At 35.1% G+C, this 4,490-nt stretch overlaps 1 protein-coding gene across 1 annotated transcript; it reads left to right on the top strand.

Annotated features, from left to right (window-relative positions):
• Positions 1–25: 25 nt before the first annotated feature.
• LOC124892337 (putative late blight resistance protein homolog R1B-23) lies at positions 26–4,485 on the top strand (the record flags this gene model as incomplete). The annotated part of the gene is made up of 3 exons (XM_047403649.1): positions 26–872; positions 1,529–1,780; positions 1,819–4,485. Coding segments are annotated over exons 1-3 (2,967 nt in total), but the record flags the coding sequence as incomplete, so codon positions are not given.
• Positions 4,486–4,490: the final 5 nt, after the last annotated feature.

Genomic DNA, 4,490 nt, shown 5'->3' with positions numbered 1-4,490 from the left:
AAATTGGGGTGGAATGTCATAATTCTCAACCTTTCCTTTCACTCTTAACTTTTTCTCAACAAAAGAACAGTCTGTTTTATTCTAATTTCCAAGTGGTTGATCAGTTATTCTTGCTAAATTTTGGATTATAATATCAAATATAGAACATTGCTTAATCAGAAGAAAAATCAGATGAATCGGTTAAGAGAAGAATTGAAATATCTAATTGCGTGGTAATCCTTATCTGTATTGATTAATATCATTGCTGTCGTTGTCCATGTTTTAAAAAAAAAAATCTAAAATTGTAGCAATAGCATAGAGAGAGATAGAGAAACCAAGCTATTACCATTAGAATTATATCTTTATAACTAGCATAACATACAATATTCTCTTTTATACTACACATGAAATATTTTCAATTTCAATATTTATATTGTTGTTGTAATAATATACAACAACAATATACCCGATCTAATTCCACAAAGTGGATCAGGAGAGGATAAAGTGTGCGCATATCTAACCCCTACCTTAGTATCTAATAAACTTAGTTTGTTTAATTTTGGTATTAAGATTTGTAGAAAAATTTGAGAAATTAAATGCATAATACTATTTACTTATTTATATCTGTATATTTTTTGCTACTTTATTCAACTGATAAACTTTCATATCTACATTTTATACGTCAGATCCTGAGAATTTCAAAGGAAAGGAACTTGAAAGACACTTTTATCTACTACGAAATTAATTTTATGCTTCTTCTTTTTTCACCTGATGAAGTTTTTATCATTTTTTATACTTCAGATCCGGAGATTTTGGCTAGTGAAACTTGAAAGACACTTACAATCATGGACAAACAAGGAGAAATAGAGAAAGGGAAAGCAAATAATTTTGAGGCATGTAATGTTCACTGAACTTTACTTATGTATGTATCTATTAGTTAGTTACTTATATAAATAATTTTGACTCACTAAAATCACTTAACTTTACTTCTTGTATCAGTATAGTCATAAAATTAAACTTTTGTCACATTTAAGTCATTGAACTATGTGTTAATTATAATGAAAATACAATACACTAAAATTTTCAAGTTTTTGTTCAGATTATTGTAAGATGGAGATTTGATGTATATAAGTTTTTAAAGTAGTCGGGGTAATTGTGGCCAATTTTCCTTCAATTAAATCCATGTGGCTTTTGTTTTAACAAAAAATAAAAATAGAAAAATAACTTTAACATCTACTATTTCACTTCCATTTGTCAGAAAGGGTATATTGGAGGCATTGGTGTTACTCCACGGGTATATTTGGTCCTAGTCTTATAGTATATTTGGACCTTTTCCAATTATTTTGATTTGTGTTATTTGAATTTTTTCCGTAGAAGATAAAGCATGTAACAAGTATCCGATAATTTTGGATGAAGTATTAGGTCAGATAGATAACATCAAATTCATACAAAATACATGTGCATGTGTTGGTTGCCTGTATAGAGTAAATGTTGCATGTTATATATGTTCACTGCAAAAATTTTGATATAATATTTGGTCATTTGGCAGGTGTCATTTTCTGCTCTTCACAAGGACGTTGTCAACGTTCTGGATTTCTTGGAGAGTTTAAAGAATGAAGAAGATCAAAATTCTGTCGACATAGCCGATCAAATTGAAGAGCTGAAACCGGTGCTGGCATTTGTTTGTACGTACATCCAGCTTTATCACTGTGATTTGGAAGAGTTTGATGATAAAATGAGACTTGCAAGACAATGGGTTGACAATCTGCTTCGACCAATTTTGGATGATGTTGACAGCAACGTCAGGTGTAAACACAACATGGATCATGTCCTTCCTAGCCTCATGGATTTATCGATGATTGTATCAGCTCGTGTCATCACTCTACATCAAGTGCCATGATGACTGACGAGCAGTTGAACTTCCTTCTGCATAATCATTATCATAGATGCAAGTATCGTGCTGAACAGGTTTATCCATTGGAGACTTGGTATGAGATTCTTCAGAAAGTGTGTGGCAACATGAAAGATTTCCATGGGTTGATAGTGAATGGTTGCATTGAGCACGAGATTGTTCAGTATGTCTTGCCTCAGTTTCAACTCATTTCTGAGAGAGTTGGACTCTTCCTTTGGCATGATCAACTTGATGGAGACTCTCGACTCATCAAGTTTGCACATCTACTCATGAAGATTATTCCAATTGAACTGGAGGTGATGCAAATATGTTATACAAATTTGAAAGCTTCAACTTCAGCAGAAGTTGGACTCTTCATTAAGCATCTCCTGCAAATCTCCCCGGATATTCATAGAGAATATCTGATTCATCTACAAGAGAACATGGTAACTGTTATTACCCCTAGCACATCTGGGGCTCGAAACATTCATGTCATGATAGAGTTCCTATTAATTATTCTTACGGATGTGCCCAAGGACTTGATTCATCATGACAAATTATTTGATCTTTTGGCACGTGTTGGAGCACTTATCAGGGAGGTATCAACTCTTGTTCGTGACTTAGAAGAAAAATCAAGGAATGAAGAGAGTATTGATGAAACAAGTCGTGCAACTATAGACTTGCTGGAAGAAAAAATTGAACTCCTCAAGGAAGATCTTGGACACGTTTATCTGAAAGCCCCGGACTCATTTCAATGTTGCTTCCCTATGAATGATGGACTGCTCTTCATGCATCTTCTACTCATCCACTTGAATTATTTTCTAGATTCCAATGCTTATTCAATTACTTTGATAAAGGATGACATTAGACTGGTGAAAGAAGCCCTCGAATTCATAAGATCGTTCTTCGTGAATGTTGAGCAAGGATTGAATAAGGATCTCTGGGCACATATTTTCGATGTGGCATATGAGGCAAAACATGTCATTGATTCAATTATTGTTCGAGATAATGGTCTGTTACATCTTATATTCTCACTTCCCATCACCATAAAAAAGATCAAGCTTATCAAAGAAGAAGTCTCCAATATATCTGAGAAGATACCCAAGAACAGGAGCCTCACTGTAGTAAACTCTACCAAGAAGACAGTTGAAAGCAAGTCATTGACGGCTGGTAAAATAATTGTAGGTTTTGAGGAGGAGACAAACTGGTTAATTAGTAAGCTCACCAGCGGGCAGAAAGATCTTGATGTCATTTCAATCACTGGTATGCCGGGTTCGGGCAAAACAACTTTGGCATACAAAGTATACAATGACGAATTAGTTTGTAGTCATTTCGACCTTCGTGCATGGTGCACAGTCGACCAAGAATATGATGAGAAGAAGTTGATGGTGAAACTTTTTAATCAAGTTACTGGCTCGGATTTGAAGTTCGGTGAGGATATTGATGTTGCTGATAAGCTGCGGAAACAATTGTATGGAAAGAGGTACCTAATTGTTTTAGATGATGTGTGGGATACTACTACATGGGATGATTTAACAAGACCTTTCCCTGAAGTTGAGAAAGGAAGTAGAATTATTTTGACGACTCGACAAAAGGAAGTGTCTTTGCATGGAAAACGCAACACTGATCCTCTTAACCTACGATTGCTAAGACTAGAAGAAAGTTGGGAGTTATTAGAGAAAAGGGCATTTGGAAATGAGAGTTGCCCTGATGAACTACTGGAAGTTGGAAAGGAAATAGCCCAAAATTGTAAAGGACTTCCGTTGGTGGTTGATCTGATTGCTGGAGTCATTGCTGAGAGGGAAAAGAAAAAGACTGTGTGGCTTGAAGTTCGAAATAATTTGAATTCCTTTATTTTGAGCAGTGAAGTGGATGTGATGAAGGTTATAGAATTAAGTTATGACCATTTACCTTATCAGCTGAAGCCATGCTTAATTTACCTTGCCTGTTTTCCAAATGACACAGAAATCAACAGAGATCTGTTGCAAATATATTGGCGTGCTGAAGTGCTTGTTGAACAGACAGGGATGAAGAGTTTGGAAGAAGTGATGGAAATTTATTTGGATAATTTAATTTCCAGTAGCTTGGTAATTGCTTTCAATGAGATAGGTCATTACCCGACTTGCCAACTACATGATCTTGTGCACGACTTTTGTTTGATAAAAGCAAAAGAGGAAAAGTTGTTTGAGCAGATAAGTTCAAGTGATCCATCTTCTTCTTCAGATTTGATGCCACGTATGGTAAGCTTTAATTTTAATAAGGAGCACTTTGCGCCTAACAATTTCGTCCTGTTCAGTTCAAAAAAGAAAAGGCATTCGGGTAAACACCTATATTCTTTGTTGATAAGTGGAGACAAGATGGAAAATCGTCTTTCTGATGCATGTCACCTAAGACACTTGAGGCTTCTTAGAGTGTTGAGCCTGGATCCCTCTTTTATGATGGTGAAAGATTCTTTGCTGAATGAAATAGGCATGTTGAATCATTTGAGGTTCGTAAGAATTGGGTCAGAAGTTAAATCTTTGCCTTCATCTTTCTCAAACCTCTGGAATCTACAAACCCTGTTAGTTGATAATGAATTATCAACCTTAGTACTATTACCAAGACTTTGGGATCTTGCAAA

Source organism: Capsicum annuum, unplaced genomic scaffold (assembly GCF_002878395.1).
Source record: "Capsicum annuum cultivar UCD-10X-F1 unplaced genomic scaffold, UCD10Xv1.1 ctg4619, whole genome shotgun sequence".
Taxonomy (NCBI): domain Eukaryota; kingdom Viridiplantae; phylum Streptophyta; class Magnoliopsida; order Solanales; family Solanaceae; genus Capsicum; species Capsicum annuum.
This window is presented reverse-complemented; position numbering and strand designations above follow the sequence as displayed.